Source organism: Drosophila hydei, unplaced genomic scaffold (assembly GCF_003285905.1).
Source record: "Drosophila hydei strain 15085-1641.00,03,60 unplaced genomic scaffold, DhydRS2 tig00000060-arrow-pilon, whole genome shotgun sequence".
In the NCBI taxonomy this organism is placed as follows: Eukaryota; Metazoa; Arthropoda; class Insecta; order Diptera; family Drosophilidae; genus Drosophila; species Drosophila hydei.
The window spans coordinates 601,717-621,406 of record NW_022045656.1 but is presented as its reverse complement, the minus strand read 5'-3'; the positions used below and the strand labels follow the sequence as shown (position 1 = coordinate 621,406).

Genomic DNA, 19,690 nt, shown 5'->3' with positions numbered 1-19,690 from the left:
GGCACTACGGCCTTTGTAATGGGCCCCAGGCAGCCGGCGGAATTGTTATGATTTTACAACAATATTATTTTTCCATCAGCAAAAATCAATCAAATTCAATTAAAATGCATCCAAATGATAGAAGCCTCGCCAGAGCCACAAAATCAAAGGACCCACCTCTGCAATTATGCAAAATTAATTTTAAATGGAATTCAGCAATAATAAAAAACAAAACAAGTAATTTTCATCAAAATGGGCATTAAAATTGAAAATTAAAAGCTGAGCAAGCTAAATAAATGGAAATTTACTATAAGCCCAAATCAATCAATTAAGCGGATGAAGCAGTGTGTGGGCTGATCAGTTGCACTGCTCTAAAATCTATAAAAAACACACACACATATACACACATACGTACACATTATATTAAATGCATCGCAGAGCTTACAAAAACTTTGATACAAAAATATGATGGCAAATTTATGTTTTAGCTAGACTTTTTTATCTGTAAAGGATAAACAATTATACACACATATAAATATATATATACACATATATATACATATATATATATATATATATATATATATATATATACATATATATATATATATATATCTAAATGTTTATATATATATATATATATATATATATATTATTTGCCATTTAATCAGTATGTATTTGTGTGTGCGTTTATGCGTTCGTTGCGTTTACATTTATTTACACAAGTGCAGAATTTCCCAAAACACAAATCCTAAAAAAACATTTGTTACTTTTTCTGAAAAGTTTTGTACATTTTGTAGGCGGGCTAGCTGTGGGCGTTCCGTTCGACCACACAACAGTTGAGGCAGGCCAATGAGTCAAGTGGTATTGGTGTGTGCGTGGGTATGTGCGTGTGTGCGTGGGTATGATGTAGTTGTTGTTTTTGCAATCATGTTGACAAGAGTATAACCTGCACAAGGTTTATCCCAAAAAAGGGGGGTTGGGGAGCAGCTTTAACAGTCTGTTTCGAGGCATTAGTTGTTGCTTTTAAAAATAAACTTTTAAGGAAGCATAAAACCCATGCTTCAAAGCTTTTTAAGCCAAGCTTTGGCATTTGCAATCTTAATTGACTGTCCTTTCTGAATTAGACTCAATTGGTTGTTTTATTAAAAGTCTTCAAAAATAATAGCAATCAATTGCTTAAGAATCATTCAGAGTTCTATAAATTAAAGACGGAAAAGCCAAAGTTATACAGAAAGCATAGTAAGATATTAGATATTTATTTATAAATATATCTAATAGTACATGCTTCAAATCAATTCAAATATTTTAATTGGAGTTTTTAATTTTAATTTATGTAAATAATTATTTATATTATATATATATTTGTAAACCAAATAAAGCCTTATATAAACTGGCCTATCTATCTTACTATTTTATTTTACGTCTATTTCACAAATGTCATAAGCCCGCCTTTATTTGGTTAGTCAAAAACTGTCAGCCAAATTATTTTGCTGTTGGTGCTGACAAGGACCTGGGCAGGGACCTGGACTGTGCCATGGACATGAACTTCAATGAGGGCTGAAGGCCTGGGAGCTCTGAGTAGACCGGAATTTGGACGTGTGTTTAGTTTGTTGCACTTGTTGTGTATAAATGTATAACATTTTATAACTATTCATTGTCGTAAATTCAAGATTATTTTGAGGTCAACCTAAACAAAGACCAATGGCTCTCACTGCCCGGCACAGTGCGTTCATATTTGTTGGACTAGGGAAAGCACTTGAAGAGCGTCGAAACATGCAATTCTAAATGCAGCGTCTTTCAACTTGAAAGTAATTAGAAAGTAAAGCGACTACAAATTGTCTGAAATGCTCGGAGGGGAATTGATTGATTTCCGAGGAAAACGACGGACCGTCGAGTACCACTAAGCGCGCCGAAGTGCAACCAAAAATAGACGCAAGTTGAATGCATTCCCTATGCCTCTGCAATTGAAAGCAAAAGCATTTGTGGAAGAACACCCCAATGCTCCTAATGACTGAGGTGACACTTTTGTGGAAGTCCGCACACGCACAGAGAAGAAACAAGGAGAGAGAAATAGAGAGAGAGAGAGAGAGGGTGAGCGAGAGAGGGAGAAGGAGAGACCAATCGTGTGGAATACCTGAGCAAGTCGAGCTGATAAAATTAGAAAGCGAAAGACGCTGCAGTTGACAACGTAAAGATTTCCGAACTTAGAACAAGGAACGGTGCAATGCGGTCTCTCAGCTACAAGGGGAAGAGCGAAGCTAAAGATACATATGCAGATACAGATACTGGAATATTCATTCGCAAATAGACAGAGACATGTATATAAACCAAAATAGTTGCGTCGTCATGTTTGTTGGCATTTGGCCTGTCGTGTTCGAGTGATTGAAGCTGCCATAATAAACAAGCAAAGGAGACCAAAAGTCAGCACCACTACTTAGAACTAAGATATCTATAGGACATTATACTTTTTAACCCAGCGGAATTAGTGATAATTAAATCATGTGAATGTTTGTCATATCTCTTGCTCTTGGTTAGATAAAATGCATGAATCACTGCAATTGTAGCTAAAAATATACCAAGAATAAATAACCTTCAAAGGTCTAGTATACGATCGGCATATTATACAACTATAAGCTACTGGTTTCTCCTCTATGAACTATATATATAAATTGTATATGTCTTGAAAGCATGGAAAATTACAGTTGGTTCCCCACAAATTCGCCAAAACGTAATACTAGAAACTTGTGCTTTGACTAATACACACATCTAGACGCCACTATCAGGTTGTGAAATATGAAATAGGAACTCCATCTAGAAGAAAACTTATGCAACAAGTAAGTTTCCATAGAGAAGCCTCTACTGCGGCTCAAACGCGCAGTCAGCAGAGCGCGTGCCCATGCGTGTGTGCGCGTGTGATATTTGCAATATAATGTATCCGCTCCTTACTTGCTTTGCATACATATATATCTCTCCTATATCACACCAGAAGCTGTTGCCGCCGCCATAAAGCAAATATACTTATTTTTATCAGCATCAATAGCCAAGTTGATAAACCCAAATTCCCTTATCTGGCTCTATACAGACCCATCTCTTAGATCTTTATTTTTTGTAATTATATGAAAAATACATATAATATTAGAATAAAAGATATACATTAGATACTGATGCTTATTAGGTTCAGATACTCTGTAGTAAGCTTCTCTAGGCCTAGAGCCTTGCTGATGATTCACTGCTAGTATCTCTGTGATTCAGTCATACAATAATGGAGAGTTCTAACTTCGTTCGTGATGTCTTACATTCATGTACTGATACACTGCCTAAAGGCTTTTACAGAATGTAAATCAAAGTCAGTCCAAATTAAAGAACTCTGCGGAGTGTGAGTGTGTTTCCATAGAGCTCAGCTGAAAGAGTCTCTATCTATCTCTTCCCTCATTCTCTTTCTCTCTCTCTCTCGCTCTCTCTTTCCCTATTTCTAGCTCTTTCTTTGCATACATGAAATACAGTACGCGTCATATAAATAGATTTAGCCCACTCTTTGGGGTTATTTCATGTAATAAAAACTGGCCTTTAATGCGGATAGAGACAGCATTAACAATGATGCATATTAATTTCAAATATTTAAATTAAATAAATTTGAAGTTAAATGAATTATTCTTTTCTTGTAACAACTAATCAAAGCATCTGTCAAAAGAAGATTATTTTCTCTCCATGTACTTCTAGAAATAAAGAAAACTTCTTCGCTGAGCAAGGCACGAGTATTCAGTTAAGCACATGTGTGTGCGTGTGTTGGTGTGTGTGTACGAATGCAAGCATGGGATCAACCGTCTCGCTCTAGTCGCAACTTCTACCAGTGAGCCGAAGCAACACGACGTCGTTGCTGCTATCGCTGCTGCTGTCGCTGTCGCTGTCGCTGTCGCCGACGTCCGTTGGGTTGGGCAGTGGACTTCAACTGGGGACCTGACTCTGAGGCAGTCGCTGCGATCAGTTGAGTTTTGTGCGTTGTGCGGTTAAGTAGCGCGTTCTGCTCCGGACCCCCCTTTCAGAGCTCACACAGTGAGATCAATCAGTGCACACCACCGAACACACACACGCTTACACATACGCAAGAAGGATCGAGCGATCCATATTCAGGTTCCGTTAGAGGTCCAGGCTCCATTCAGCTCAGTTGAGTTTGGTTGAGTTGCTAAGCAGTTGTCCTCCCGGCCACGCCCACTGTGACTTGCTACGTCCCACGCTTTAAGAATTTGTTAAATTGTTACACTAAAGCCCCATAAAGCAAAATGAGAGAAATTGTGCATCTGCAGGCCGGACAGTGCGGCAACCAGATTGGCGCTAAGGTAAGTCTCGTTTCATTTTTATTTTCTTGCCTTTTTTTGCAGTTTGTTTTATTTGATTTTTTCTTTTTGGATTTTGGTTGTTTTGTGGCGCAGGTAATTTATGCACATTGCCCGAAAACGTTTTTCAATGAGTTTCCAAATTGATCGCAGCTCAGAGTCGACGCACTGACGTCGGAGCCGCCTTTTACAGCGGATTCAGCGCAATTAAAGCAAAAGAAAATTAACGCAAAAAACACACAGCCAGCGAATAAACATAAAGAAAAGAATACAAAATTACAACAAAAGCTGAAAAAAGCTTAAATCAAATAAAAAATAAATGAGCGGCGCGACGTAGCGAAGAAAATGAAATTTGTTTGGGCTTGTCAGGCACTCGATATGCCCTTTGTTGCAAGCCAAGATCCATTGTGATTATAGTAGTCGAGAGAGCTGAGGCTCAGCCCCTTTAATAAATGAGCCGGAATTATACTGCTCTAATATGAGGCATTACTGCAATTGTTTCTTTGAAACGCTTTTTCCTCTTCTTCTGTCTGATCTTCATCATTGTCTTGTACCTCTGCTGCCTCTGCTTCTTCAGCTGCATTTTACGGATGCCGAAACCTTTTGCACTATCACTGCGGTTGTATCTTTTCGCTTTGATGGGCATTCCTCTAGCTGCAGCGACCGCACGAGGTGCACACAAATATGCCATTTGGGTGCCACAAAAAGGGGAAACATTTTAACTCATGAGAGCTGCGAACTACAGATGGAAACGCAACTATTTAAAAAGGGCTAATTTTTTAATTGAAATGAATCACAAAGAATTATCAAGGAAATAATTAAACCTCTTTTAAATATATGAAGTACGCTATATTAGAAGACCTACTTAAATATAATTTATGAGTGTCTCTAATGGAGAAAAACAGAGCATAGCTAAAATATATACCTTAAAAAAGATAATTTGAAATATGTGTAAAATATTATTAAGCGTATAATGAGATCCTCACATGTCGGTCGAGTGTAAGAAAAGTAACGCGCAGACGAAATTATAAAGTCTACGTAGTCCGGTGCCATGTAGTGTAGTGCAGTAGGGTGTCAAAAGAAGAAGTGAGCATACTTCAAGATTAATGAGAGTCTACTTGCTTAATAAACTTTCTAAAATGCTTTCTTTGCGAAAAACAGCTCACAATTCCAGTAACACTTAAGCTGTAACCCAAAAGCCCAGCACTTGGTTCCAGTTAGTAAAATTAACGGAAATTGCTGGAAAATTTCTAATAGCTAACAGCTGTCAACATAAATGCAAATCAAAAGTGCTTAACGGCACTCGACAGGGCGTGGCCGCCATATGGCCATGAGACCCCAGCCCCGCATACATAAATCGATCAGAGGTTCCGATTTACCTAAAATAATATAGCAAAAAACCATGTGGTTAGGATCAATTAAATACGATTGCCCTGCTAATCAGTTTTTTTGCGGCAGCTAACTAGTTAATCGTTTGCAATGCTTGCAATTAAAACGATGTGGAACAATTAGCTGCCCTGCCGTCAATTATTTTTTTTCAATGGGCTTGCCTCGGGGCAACGTCGGTCAGTTAATCAATATAGCCAACAGTCGGGCGATCGGGCACCCAAGCAACGAACGTGCCACAACGCACTTTTGAGCCACTGCCACTGCCTCTGCCTCTGCCTCCGCTTCTGCTGCTGCTGCTGCTGCATTTGTTGTTGCAGTAACTTTTGCATTTTTTGGCAACTTGTAACCGGTTTTTCGATTTCCAATCAGCGAGTGCTTGTGTGTGTGTGTGTGTGTGTGTGTAGCAGGGGCAAAATCAATGTCAATGCTCCGACTCAATTTGCAACCAGAATAAAGAAAAGTGTGTCACTCGTTGCACAAGCGCGGATAAAAGCCAATCAAGCGATGATTAAACTATGAACACAATTGAATTAAAGTAAACCCAAGCACAAAGATAAGCAAACGTCGTTATTTTTGTATTATTTTTATTTCTTCTTATTCTTCAAATGACTCAATTGAGGTTTTTTGCGCTTTGTGGGAAATGGCCCCAGCTGAGGTGGAGTTGGGGCGCGGGGGCAAGGTTTTCAGTGTCGCTTAATTTAACGCTAAACAGTTTTTAGTTCTCAGAAATTCGGCATAGTAATGCTTTTTATGGACCTCTATACATATGAGCACATGTGTCTACTTGTGTATGTGTGTGTGTGTGTAGTTGCCAATGAATGAGAATGAGAAGCGTACCAGACTCTTTATCTAACGCAGGCGACGTCGCCGTAGCCGACTTGGTAATTTGAGCGAACCGTTGGTTTCGCATTACCCAAGAGATTCGAGTACTTTATACATATGTATATACAACTAAATGTATATATATATATTATGAAAGCAAAACAGCTGAGTGGACACTTCAAATGTGTGGCAACAAAAAATAAACAACAAGCAGCAAGCAGCAAGCAGCAGGCAGCAGGCAGCAGGCAGCAATGTGGCAGCTACCTCTAACCATACCCACATTTGTGTTTAAATTTGAGTTTCGGATCGCAATCGGGAATCGGGCATCAGGCAAACCGCACAAGTGCACAAAGGAAATGACTCAGAATCAATATGTAACTGGGTGTGTGTGTGCCTGTAAGGGGAGAGGTCGATTGGGGAAAGAGGGCCTATCGCAGGATTGGTCTGCTGGCAGCACATTTTCGTGGGCGTCTACAGTTACAGGATAGGGGCATATGCATTTCGAGTTTCCGCAAGCAGACGATAAATGCATTTTAATAATCAGCAAGTGCCTACATATTATATGCACAAATTATAAATTCATAAATCTCTTACTTATAAATACTCATATGTAGACACAGAGCCAATGAATGCACTGGCAAAGTCAACAAACTGAGGCTTCTCTGTCTTTTTTTTTTTTTGTATTTCTTGTGAAAGATTTATTATCGCGTCTGAGCTGAAAAAGAAGACAAAACAGCTGGTGAGCGATAGGCCCGGCTGGTGGGCAGCCGGACAACAATGGGGCGAGGCGTCTGCTTCGATGTTCTTTGATGCCCAAATGCCTGGCAAATGGCAACATGTGAAAATGAATTTTGCATATTTTTCAAGGGCTGCCGGAAAAGCTATGGCCAACGCTGCAGGCGATCCGCCGACGAATTCAAGACTTGAGTCTTCAGACGCGCAGCGGCTCCAAAGTTCATGCCCGAGTGATTTCAAGTGGCACAGACTGAGAGACAGCTACACACAGCGCTGGGGCAGCTAAAGCTACAGACATGCAACACTTAATGAGGGCGTCGGCAGCTGATCGCATGCGCAAAAGGGGGTTTGAGGTGGGCCGAGGAGGCGTGGCTCTGCAATGGGCGCAGCAACATTTACAACTAATTGGAAGTCTCTAAAGTTTCTAGTTGCTTGCAGTGTGGCAAGTGGCAAGTGGCAAGTGGCAGCAGAAGACAGCAGGAGACAGCTAAGCAGTGCAGCGACTTGGTAATAAATTACAATTTTCTTCATTTTTTAAGCATTTTTTGTTAGAAGAAATTGTAGAAGAAGAAGAAGAAGAAAACTTAAAGAAAAAGAATAGGAAAAGAAAAAGCTGTTGCACTTAGAATCTAACTGTACAATTTAGCTAATAGAATCCGAGTTGAATTAGTTTTTACCATGAAAAAGTTCAGAAATTACAAAAAAAGCTAAATTAATTTTGAGTTTGCAATTGAATTTTGAAATTGATTAACTTATCAGCAGTATTAATCATGGATTTAGACTTGTAGTATCTTGTGGTATTGCTACAAGAGTGTATTTTGTTCATTCATTGGAAACTGAAAAAGTTTATTTCCCAATCAAATTCGTTTGATATAAATTATGACTCCATATGAAAGAATTTGTATTTTCTTCTAAAATATATTTAATTATATTATATATTTGTGAAGCGAATTGTGAGCTGTAAAAAAATTAAATATTTGTTACAGTGTGATTGAATGAATAACATATTCTCAGATTGTTTAGCTAGTAATTTATATAAATATTAAGAATTAGGCACTGCGACCACAAAAGTGCTTAAATTTTTGTTGATTTCTAATGCGATCTACATTGAATTCCCCGCAGACGTCGGCCATTTATCACAGTTTATGGCAAAGGGTTTTCAACATTTTCTTTTGTGCGTTTCATAATTGTTTTTCCTACCTTTCACCCATGATCGTGCCGCTGATAAGTCCAGTCTCCGAAGCTCTTTTATTGACTCACTTCACATTCTCACAAATTTGAAATATCTAATCCGAGGCAGCCCAGGAGTATGACGCAGCTGAAAGCAATTTACGCAGCTGGACCTGGCTACAGGCAATCATTGCTGTTAACCGAAAAACCAATTTCCCGCAACTATCAACAGCAGCATCAAAAAAAAGCTAGAAAAGTTAGTTGAAAGTAAACCGATCGCTCGAGTAGAGAGCCACAGACAGAGAGAGAGAGAGAGAGAGAGAGATAGAGAGAGAGAGAGACTCAGACAGCCGGAAAGAGTGGAAGGCATGAAAAGCGACTTTTCACTTCAACAGTTTTGTGTGCTAATTTATTTTTGTTGTTGCCCCTTTGTTGCTGCCTCAAGCGAGTTGCATGATTTCGTTGTTTGTTTGTAAGCGCTAGTCCGGCATACAAACTGCGCTTCATTGTTGTTGCTGCTGCCGCTGCAAGCATCATAATTGCAACGGCCACACTCCAATTAAATTTGATGATCTCGCGGAGATTGTACATGTAGTTGATCTGCCTTTCAAATAAACAAAAGCAAAGCGCAGACGCAGCCGCTGGTTGCTGCCAATGCTTCGATCGGAGCCGGCTGTAAACTGTGACCGGGATTGTTGTGGCTAGTGCCTGGCGACTGGTGCCAGGCTGCCGCACAGCCAGCGGGGCACACGTCAAGTTCAAGTGCCAAAGGGAAACGAGACAGACTACAAAGTCTGCATAGATAGCTCAAGAATTGGAAATGGAAACTGGAAATGGAAATGAAAACTGGGCACGGGCAACGGGGAGCCAGGAATGAGCTGAAGCGATGGCATTTTTATTGTTTCCGCGCTGACGTTCTGTTTGGTGGGTATTCCAATTGATGTCCAATTAGAATCGCATTGGAATTACACTTTTGGTATTGAAAACTCATTGCATGAACGATTTATGCGTTGCGCTTGAATGGTAAAATTAGCTAGCTAGAAGCCGCCTTGTTAATGAAAGATAATGCGCCCCATCTTTGGTCAAAATAGCCGAAATTCTAGACTCTCTCCTGTTAAACGCAGCACAGCATTTGCAGCGCGCTTCCGCAATAAACGCCAAGCGCGAGGGCAACATTAATGAAAATGTATCTGTATGTAGGCAAGTATCCATTTGATTTGCTTGGCATGCCGACGAGCGAGCGGCTGCCTCCTAATGATGTTGTCGATGTCTACAACTGGCGTCTGCTGGGTTAATTTAGTAACTGCGAGTTGCCGCCTGGGTCGTTGGCCTGCAGTTCAGCTGTGACTCAGCAGCAGCAGCAGCAGCAGCAGCAGCAGCAGAGGCAGCAGCTTGTATGTAGATACATTTGTATCTGTGTCTGTGTTGGTATCTGGCCAGTGCCCACAGGCAACGTGCAACGTGCAACGCCTCGGGCAGAGCTATTTTTAACACTTTCGCTACATAAGGTTGCACATTGCGTTGCGCAATGTACCCCAGGAGCGTTTGTCAAGCGGCAAGCATTCAGAATTAAAGACTTAACTTGGAAGTGTCCCATGCCGCGACACGCTGCACTGAAATATATGTAGCCAAAAAAAGTATATCTTCTATATATATATGTATATATATATATATATATATATATATATATATATATATATATATATATATATATATATATATATATATATATATGTATTTTCAAAAGAAAAAGTCAAGTCGAAAACTATTTCTGACTGTGCATAGGCGTCGCCCGTGTGTTGTTTCTCTTTAAATTTAGCACTAAATCAGGGCATGTTGGAGAGATCCGACTCTGACGGCTAAACCAAACATAAATTGTCAGCCCCAAAAGTGTACGATGTGTCTCACTTTTGAGGCTGGCCCATCGCTCTTTTCTTTTTTACGCCGAAAAAGAAAAACAAAAAAAAAGAAGAAAATAAAAAAACAGAGTTTTATGGCGCTGCGACTGCCTGTGCCTATTCCGTTGTCACATTGTCACAATACAGAGAAAAGCGAGTGAAAATATAAATTTTCTTATAATTTGTATAGTTTTTTGTTCTGGGCGGCTTCTGCGGCTGGCAACATGAACTCTGACATGGCTGGCTGGCTGGCTGGCTGGGCTCACCAGAACTCTATTTGACAAACGTCAAGCCAAGAGCTTGACAGATGACTGACTGCAGTCAAAGATAAATGTATATTGAGATATTTCAGCAGCTTATCTAAAGACAACAACTGGCTAGAAACTCCTTATCAAGCTGATAGCACTGAAAGAGCTAACATTGATGCTGCTTGGAACAGAGAGAGCATCATTTACACAAGCAAATCTCAAAGTACTTATCTATGAAAGAAACACATCAATTTCAGATAGATTGGCCTATCTATTCGATATCTGGCTTATCTGTCATTTGTGATTATCCGAATTAGCAAAAAATACTTTCCCCCAATTGAAAACTTTAATTTGTGTATAGTGCGCTTGTCAGAATGTAAGTAGTAAGCAGGAGGAGGCGTGGCTGATCCTAAAAAGAATCGAAACGACGAGCTGAGTCAGTCCGATCGGCCCTCCATTTGCAACCCATAAGAACTTGAGCCTTGCAGTCAAAAGCGCAGTCAAGCGCAGATCAAGTTTATATATAAGATTATCGAACTTAATTTATTAATTTATATCTTTTAGGTCTGCTGATTTAGAGTCACAGAACGTTACATTTAGTTTCATTTAGTTTTTCCTTTAGATACCAAGATTGCAACATGGAAAACACACGCACTTTCTCTGGCATTGACTCAAACACTTGAATTCTATGCTATTGGGATTGGATTGCTTGCTGCTACTTTAGCTTAGATTTGCTACTTAGAGAATAAGCAATGATGAGGCTATGGAAGCGATTCTCGTTGTGGGCTCAAAGCCTGGCATTGGCAGGCTTTTGTTTAAGGAAATGCTTTTTGTTGTGAATGATAAGGGAAAATGTATTTTGTTTCAAAAGTTGTACATATAGCTATGCGTATACAGAAGTATCTACGTGATCTGCATAGATACAAGGCATAGAATATCTAAAAACGTACATCGATATCCGTTCATTGTGTGTCTTAGTCGGACATCCCCGAATGTAGCTTTTTTCCTTAAATTTGAAAAATTATACATTTTAAAGATGAAATCGCAAAGCTAATCTGAGTAAAATGCCCAAAAAATATACGATTTATTCTTGTTGGAAATACTCTCACTATTTTCATTGATTTCAATTACCTTTCCCATTCCAGTGGCAATATTTTCTAGGACTATCCTAAACTTATATCTGTAAGCGCGCACTCATATGAGTAAATGGCCTGCCACGTAGTCGTTCCTTTTTACTTGTATATGCATTTATAAAAATATGTAGAGCTATGCCCATAAAAAGTAAAAGCAGAAATATGCGTAGACCAAAATAGCTGAAATGCGAAGATGTGCACTATTTCCGACTCGAAGATGCCTCCCACTGGACACTGAATAAGAGTGCCTCAGGGCGGCCACAAAAATAGCTGCAGAAGATATGCGAGATCTTTTTATGGTGGCACAGGCCAAAGCCATTAAATTGTTATAAGCACGATCATTATAACGGCACTTTCCTCGTAACTATTACATAGAGCCCAGAGGTGTCTCCGACATTGTATATATTTAGTAGCAGCGGGATGTTTATTTACAATGACACCTCGAATTCGAGATTGTGATCATGTTTATGGCTTGTTGCATGATCGAACACATTAATCTTAGCGTCAATAAAAGCACTGGAAATAATATCCATCTCCTCTTCCTATTCCATTGCAGTTCTGGGAGATCATTTCGGAAGAACATGGCATTGACAGCAATGGCATCTACGTGGGCGACAGCGATCTGCAGCTGGAACGTGTCAGCGTCTACTACAATGAAGCATCTGGTAAGTGTTCTCGTTTTTGTTCTTGTTCTTGTTCTTGGTATGCCAATATATCTTAATCTTGACTGCTGACTCACGCCCTCTTGCATTCCTCTAGCTGTGAGCCGTTCGTCGGGCGGCAAGTATGTGCCGCGCGCCATCCTTCTGGATCTGGAGCCAGGCACCATGGAGTCGGTGCGTTCCGGTCCCTATGGCCAGCTCTTCCGTCCGGACAACTTCGTGTTCGGTCAATCAGGTGCCGGCAACAACTGGGCCAAGGGACATTATACAGAGGGCGCCGAGCTAGTGGACAATGTCCTCGACGTGGTCCGCAAGGAGTGCGAGAATTGCGACTGTCTTCAAGTATGTTGAATAATCTGGTTGAGTGAAATTCCTAAGCACTTGGATTATATAATTATAGACATCATCAAATCCATCTCCATCCATCAATGGATGCATCTTCACCAAATACAGATTGTACTCACGTATTCCCATCTAATTTTTAGGGCTTTCAACTGACGCATTCGCTGGGCGGCGGCACTGGCTCTGGCATGGGCACCCTGCTCATATCGAAGATTCGCGAAGAGTATCCGGATCGCATAATGAACACCTATTCGGTGGTGCCATCGCCAAAGGTGTCCGATACGGTGGTGGAGCCGTACAACGCCACTTTGTCCATCCATCAGCTGGTGGAGAACACAGACGAGACGTACTGCATCGACAACGAGGCGCTCTACGACATCTGCTTCCGCACACTGAAGGTTTCGAATCCGAGCTACGGCGACCTCAACCATCTCGTCTCGCTAACTATGTCCGGCGTCACTACCTGCCTGCGCTTCCCCGGCCAGTTGAACGCCGATCTTCGCAAGCTCGCTGTGAATATGGTACCATTCCCGCGTCTGCACTTCTTCATGCCCGGCTTTGCGCCGCTCACCTCGCGCGGGTCACAGCAGTACCGCGCCTTGACCGTACCGGAGCTGACCCAACAGATGTTCGACGCCAAGAACATGATGGCCGCCTGCGATCCACGTCACGGACGCTACCTGACTGTGGCCGCCGTCTTCCGCGGTCGCATGTCCATGAAGGAGGTGGACGAGCAGATGCTCGCTGTGCAGAACAAGAACAGCTCGTACTTTGTCGAATGGATACCGAACAATGTGAAGACCGCCGTCTGCGACATACCGCCCAAGGGGCTGAAGATGTCCTCGACATTCATTGGCAACACCACCGCCATCCAAGAGCTGTTCAAGCGCATCTCCGAGCAGTTCTCAGCCATGTTCCGTCGCAAGGCCTTCCTCCATTGGTACACTGGCGAGGGCATGGACGAGATGGAGTTCACCGAGGCGGAGAGCAACATGAACGATCTGGTCTCGGAGTATCAGCAGTATCAGGAGGCCACCGCCGACGATGAGTTCGATCCCGATGTTAACCAGGAGGAGGTCGAGGGCGATTGTATTTAATGGTGTGGCCAGAGGAATGAGGTGCGTGCGTGAGCGTCTACTGTTTGGTGGCCAGCACGCTTTACTGCGCTCCATGCGCCAGCAAATGCGCGCCAAGCACTGCCACATACTCTAAGGACGCGACAACAATACACACTCACACACACACACACATACAACGAGACACACACCCACACACACACTAATACATACTTATACAGGAAATGTCAAGCGTAGTTTGACAGCAATAGAAACACCATCAGCCGGAAATGGTCCAAAGTTCTCATTTCAGACCCAATCATGCACTACTCATTCGCTCCTTCATTCATTCACTTCACTTGAATCATTCATTTTCTCTCTCTCATTCATTCTTTCTCTCTCACTCTCTCTCTCTGTCTGTCTTTCTATTCATTCATTCTTCATTCTACGCTACACTTTACACGGAGGCACGTCTATCGCATTTCTCGCAGCCATTTTCTTCTATTCTTCTACTCTTTGACTCTTCATTCGCTTTCTACTTCCCTCTTCACCTGCCCACATTACATGTCTTTTCAGCCCACTGCGTCACACTAATTTAAGACTCCATAACATTTTTATACGCATAATTATTTATATACAACTACAACGTTTAGTTACATATTTTATTTCAAATATAAAATTTTAAAAATTATATTAAATCAAAACAAAAGAACTGCACAATTCTCAAAGGCAAATCAACTATTTCAAATTGCACCGAAGACTGACAAGCAGGCAAAAGTTTTGGACTTAATGGCAATCTTCCAAGTACTCGAAACACCCAAAGATCGATCATACCTAAAAAACATATGAATAAAAAACGAAAGCAATTTGAGTATATGAATATCATTTGTATTATTATTAAGCACAACAAAATGTTTTTTCTTGTATTCCTGTGCATAACTCTCTCGTAGTCTTTACATTACCCAAGTACTCAACTGAAACTTTAATAATAAAATATGCTACAAAAACTTTTCAATAAAAATGTAATTTGCAAAAAAAAAGTAACAACAATTTCACGGTCTGAGCTCTGCCAGCGGCAACTGCAAGGCTTTAGAAGTCAGGGGTTTTCCCGATTCTTGACCAATCCTTTGAAGCAATCTACAGTAATTTAACTGTAATGTTTTAGCGCTGTGGGCCTTACAGAATATTTGCGATATGCCACGCTCTCAAGGAATGATTACGAATTAGTTTGGTGCAACAATAAAAGAGACAATGGAACTTTGAATTTTTTAGCTCTAAGAGCTTACAAATATAGAGTTTTGTTGGTTGCCACGCTTCCTATAAACGTAGATAAAAATTCTAAATATTGTTCAAAGAATTTGTTACAGAATTTGGTCAAACCCAAATGGGCGTAGATTTTATTTACTATAACTTTTTGATAGCAAAGTTTGTTTCAATTTAATTAATACCTTTTTGAATATGTCGGATTTACAAAAATATACCATTTAGTGACCAAACTGAAAATGAACTGTGTTTTCCACAGCTTTAAAGCCTTAGCCTCAAAATTTCTGTAGAATCAATAATTGGTCAAAAAGTATAAATACACACCTACTGGGGCGTCTTGCAGCTAGAAACCAAAATTTACTGCTTACATTGACTTCCTCCAAAACGGAAAAACCTATATCATCCAATTTTGTAGAATTGAAACCCGTTTAAATAAAAGATGTTTTTTTTTAATTTTGGGTAGGTCAACAATACCTTAGAGAATTAGTCAAGTTCGCAACCAACTCGGTGCGTTGCCACATCATTAGAAAATGACTCACTCACCATAGTTGCATATATTGTCGCCAGATGGCGCCACGCGTTTGTATCAGCCAAAAGCTTTTGGCCGCGCTAAAATCTTTTATTTAAAAAAGCTTAACAGTTGCATAGTTTTTTGTTTAAATTACAAATTGAAATCATTTTAATAATTTTAAAATAATAATTGTAAAGGTCATATATAATATATTGACAAATCCTATTAGTAAAAACGTAAGAATGTAGTTTTGCTTACAGATTTTTTTATGAATAAGTCAGTGGTCGAATATTTAAGATATGTCCTGTATTTTCAATGTACTTAAAATATAGTAGAAAATACACAGAACATAATCGTAAAACTATTCCAATATAATAAAAAATTTATAATTACTTAAAGTATGAATAAAAAATTGATCTAACTTTACTATTTTCAATTTCCAATCATTTTCACAGAAACTTTTGTTAATTGAACTTCTTTATGGTTTCTTACCTATTTTCTGCGTAACTTTTATCTTTATGACTTACCTTTAACAAGGCTTAAAGACACTAGCGGCACATGTCGAACTTTAAAAATGTACATATGTATATCTTCTAGCGATCTCACAGTCGTATAAACTTTTCCATTAACTAAATCTCAGGCATATGCCACAAATTCTGTAGAACCTGAGCACATTTAAGGCCTTCCCTCTGCTGCGCCTGCCGAGCCCCTTCACACCCATAAAGCGCAGCCACGCTAGCGGTCTCGTGACACAAAGGAAAACCCCGCTAAACGGCAGTCAAGAACATGAGAGAACAGAGCACAAACATACGCGGAAGGAGAAGAGGAAGAGTCAGAACACAGCCAGAAGAAACGCGAAACCGGTTGGGCCGAAAGAGCCGGCCGGCATTCTGAGCCAAGCAACACGTTCTTATGTCTAGACTTTGAAGACACTGGTCTGCGGGGTCTGTCAATGTGACCAGACCGGCCAAAGTGCGTTTAACCGTTATGTCACTTGCAATTAAACGAAACCCAAACTAAGAGCCGAGCCGAGCCGGGTCACCGAAAGGCATCAGCGAACGGAAGTACAAGCTAAGAAATGCTCTGAGAATCGAGTCTAACTATATCTGAAGTTGCCTTCTTTTTGGTACTTCTCTCCACAAGCCAAGCAGAGCCGGGCTTAACTGAGTTGATCTGTCAACCAGTTAGTCGCATAAAGAAATAGGCAAATGAAAAGGCAATAAAAAGTTTGCAATTTACACTATTTGCCATCCCTCCTTCTCCCCAGCTCCCTACCCGTGAGCCTCTAACCAGTTGTCCATCCAAATCCAGTCGAACCAGGCAACGAGATGCAAGACAACACAACACAACTAAATAAATACGTAGACAACAGCCCAAGCAGCGATTGACCCAGTTTTCAAGACGACAATAACGACAACAACAACAACAACAACAACGACAACAACAACGACGACGACGAAAACGACAACGAACGACCGCCGAGCCAACAACCTACGTGCCAAAACGGAGACGGACAAGGCACAGTGGTACAATGAATACAAAACTTGTTGCCAGAAGCATCTATAGCCTGATTTTGGATAGATATAGTTATTGAGATAGTAAAGCTACTAAAATAAGTGTTAAGGCATTTGAGGTACTAAAGTTATGCCAGGAATCCATTTTGCTTATGTCGTTACTCGTCTGAGTTTGACTTCAAATATAATAATATAAAAAAAAGTTTTTCTGTGGCATTTTTATTGTACTTAAATTTATTTAAATAATTTCTTTATATTTATTTGCATACTCAAGTATTCATGTATGCACACCAAATTGTTAAGGTGCATATAGAAGTGGTACCACTGTGCAACATCGCCATGGCTGACTGAATCGTACCTGTGTTCGGCATCGATCCTCAGCTCGAGTGAAACCAACACATTGACCGAATCCAGCTGAAAACTGTGGCTGCAGCTCGAAGTGCAATGTACTCGACGCCAAATCGAAAGAAAAATCTCGTTTTCTGCAATTTGCCGATTCTTCAGAAATAAAGAAAAACGATACTCGCTTGGCTAGAAGACTTGCCTGGGCCATGCGCGTGGGTGAGGGGGCGGGAGTGTAGCCAGCAGAGATGTGCTGAGCTTTAACAGTGGCGTCGACTGCTGCTGTTATTGGTGTTGCTGGTGGTGCTGGTGGTGCAGCCACATGCAAAGTAAACGTCAATGCACTTTGATGTGGTTGTTATTGCTAGCTGCGGGTTGCTTGGCCACGCCGACCGCAACGCCTCGACTAGTTTAGATCGGACTGAGACTAGACAACGCTGACTAGACTTGATCTGAGCGCTGTTTCTCTTATTTTTATTTATTTTATTTTTTCGTACGTTTTTCGCGTCACTCGTATTTTGCCGTCTTGAGGTTTAAGCTCACTTCTTTCCTGTGTAGAGCAGCAGAACCAACAATAAAAGTCATAGAAGACATTCACACATGTACTAAATATGTTATTGCAGTCAGGAAACCCCAGAGAGACCCACGCCTGGTTATTGATGTGGCCGCACAGCAATCCCAAATCTTATATTATATATATATATATATATATATATATATATATAAATATATATATATATATAAACATAACTAATTTTTAAATAAGTTTATATAGGCAGACGTTCACTTGCAACGTTGCCAAACTTCGTTGGCGGCAAGTGCAGCGGAAGTGACTCAAGTGTAGTTTGTCTCTGCGGCTGGGTGTTAGCTGTGTGCGCTGTTGCCAATCATCACAGCAGCACACAGGTAAGAGCTGTTGGCTGTCATAATTTCATGATATATGGATTGTTTTTGGTTTTATGGTACGAGTCACTTGTCGCAGATGAGTTTGGATTAAGACTCAGGCCAAGGCCTATACAAAACGCTGCTAAAGCATTTATTTGCACTTTGTTTGTTAACTAGTATGATGATTGAATGTATTATAACATTACACAGGCAAGCCCAGTTTTTTAAAAATATCATTTCATGCTTAAAAGTGCACTACTTTAACAGTTGTTAACACCATTTGATTTCATAGTTTAGAACCGAGTCAATAGAACAAAAAGCTACTGCTCTGTTGCCTTTTTCACTAATTCATCAACTTTTAAATGCTTTGCCCTGTTGCTACTGTTCACTTAATTGTAAAAAAGAAGCCTTTAGTAATTTAGAAAATAGTTATATAAACATAAACATCTATCAAATCTGTGTATATTCAAAATAATCAATTGTTTAATTACACATTCAATCACACATTTCTATCGGTCTCATAAATATGCGACAATCAACGATGTATTCTAAGCCCTTGCAGCAAATGCTTTGTTTTTGTCAAGAAATATTGGCACACATATAGAGAATATATAGCATAAAGAGCTGATTGCATCTAGCTCTGTCTGCCGTTCTCAAGAAGGGAGTGTGTAAAAATCAATGAGCAAAGGATCAATTAAATGCCTATAAGGGGTATGTAGTCGTCTCTCTCTCTATCTGTATCTCCCCCTCTCTCTCTCGCACTCACTCTGTCTACCCTTTCCCTCCCTTTTATATCTGCGCATAGATCAGCCTAGAAGAGTTGAATGTACTTGCCGCTAGCTGACGATAAGCCGCAAGCTTCGCCTTCGACTTGGTTGGTTTGTGGCAAACGGTTGCGGCTCATCTAAATGCGCATTTACTGAATGCCTGATTCCTACACACATATCGATATCTATGTATATCAATGTCTGCATCTATGTCTGTTCAATTAATCAGAAGTGGGTGCAACAGGCAGTCGCTGGTGCCGTGGTGCTGTGGTGCTGTGGTGCTGAGGTGCCGTTTCAGCTGCTGCTTTAGCATTTGCATCGAGTCGCATTACAAATGCGAACCATTGCAGCGTCTGGACAATTGAATTGTGTTCCAGTCCATTCAATTGAGTGGAGATTATTTGCACCTCAGTTGGCTCTTGTTGGTCACTTGGCCAATTGGCCACCTGTGGCAACAGCTCATTAGACAAATTGACTCCCATTTGGCGCGATACGATTCAATTCGATTTGATTGATTTGTGCGCAACTGTTCCATTCGCCAATAGGCAGAAACTGCCTCAGGCTGCATGCCTCGTAGCTTTGGTCAGCTTGAAGTTTTGTAATTGTCGCACGGCAAATTGGGGCAGAGCGTCTTTCTT

At 40.5% G+C, this 19,690-nt stretch overlaps 1 protein-coding gene across 1 annotated transcript; it reads left to right on the top strand.

Annotated features, from left to right (window-relative positions):
• The first annotated feature begins 3,950 nt into the window (after positions 1-3,950).
• Positions 3,951-13,893, top strand: LOC111599697 (tubulin beta-3 chain). The gene is made up of 4 exons (XM_023315419.2): positions 3,951-4,319; positions 12,268-12,376; positions 12,471-12,715; positions 12,859-13,893. The coding sequence occupies exons 1-4, from the start codon at positions 4,263-4,265 to the stop codon at positions 13,810-13,812; spliced, it is 1,365 nt and encodes a 454-aa protein (XP_023171187.1). The 5' UTR covers positions 3,951-4,262; the 3' UTR covers positions 13,813-13,893.
• The last annotated feature ends 5,797 nt before the right edge of the window (positions 13,894-19,690 follow it).

Excerpts from the sequence above, each read along its gene's own strand:
- LOC111599697 (XM_023315419.2), top strand. The coding sequence starts at position 4,263 with ATGAGAGAAATTGTGCATCTGCAGGCCGGACAGTGCGGCAACCAGATT. Across the intron at positions 4,320-12,267 it reads GCAACCAGATTGGCGCTAAG|TTCTGGGAGATCATTTCGGA; the intron begins GTAAGTCTCGTT and ends ATTCCATTGCAG. Across the intron at positions 12,716-12,858 it reads AGAATTGCGACTGTCTTCAA|GGCTTTCAACTGACGCATTC; the intron begins GTATGTTGAATA and ends TCTAATTTTTAG.